Raw genomic sequence first — 802 nt, forward strand, 5'->3', positions numbered from 1 at the left:
CCATCCATTTGCATGGCTGTTCTTCACTCAGGTGTTCATTCATTCCCTCAGCTGCAGGAAACCCGCTCAGTCCCAGATCATTCTTCAACTGCTGCAGTGTAGGAAGCTTTTCTGATACTTCTGTCCGAGTATTGTGAAGGTTAAGATGCTGGGTTTGTTCTTTGGCTGCGCCTGTGTCAGTGCAGAGATACTGAAAGAGTTCTTCCTTGTGCAGAAGCTTCTTGTTACAAAGATGGAATTCAGCAACAGGTTCTCGTTTAGGAGACTTGGGATACAAACATCCTTCTGGAGGTGTGCAACTGTAGAGAAGGCCCTGGGCCTCAGGTGGACCGCAGAGAGTTGAAAGAGATGGAGAAGTCAAACACAGCTCTGATATTGAGCCAGATGAGTGGCTGGAGGAAGGGGAGGAGAAGGATGGAGAGAAGCCACTGAAAGATGACGTGGACAGGGAAGAGCAGAATAAGGAAGGGGATAATGTGTCGCTAACGTGCGATAGGTTATCTACAACCGATGCGTCATTCTTTACGCTGCTGATATATGACACAATGGTTCTTTCTGTGGAACAGACCAAATCGAAATCATCTGTTGTTATCGACACAGGCGACTCAGACAAGCTACACATCTTCAGCGCTTCCATGTGAACAGCTTGGTTTAAAGAAGACAGGTACTTTTCCTCATTGTTAACAAGGCCACACTGGTCCAGCTGTGCAACCGCTGGACTTAGACCAGTAGGCCTCATGATGTTCTTCCAGTTAGCTTCCCTCTGAATGTGGATCATCAAATGGACACTGTAGAAATTATT

The 802-nt window shown here is 46.8% G+C and overlaps 1 protein-coding gene across 1 annotated transcript; it reads right to left on the minus strand.

Moving 5' to 3' along the window:
* Positions 1-27: 27 nt before the first annotated feature.
* On the minus strand, positions 28-778 carry LOC107576860 (uncharacterized; the record flags this gene model as incomplete). The annotated part of the gene is made up of 1 exon (XM_016262981.1): positions 28-778. A coding segment is annotated over exon 1 (751 nt), but the record flags the coding sequence as incomplete, so codon positions are not given.
* Positions 779-802: the final 24 nt, after the last annotated feature.

Source organism: Sinocyclocheilus grahami, unplaced genomic scaffold (genome assembly GCF_001515645.1).
Source record: "Sinocyclocheilus grahami isolate Dianchi unplaced genomic scaffold, SAMN03320097.WGS_v1.1 scaffold4484.1, whole genome shotgun sequence".
Lineage (NCBI taxonomy): Eukaryota > Metazoa > Chordata > Actinopteri > Cypriniformes > Cyprinidae > Sinocyclocheilus > Sinocyclocheilus grahami.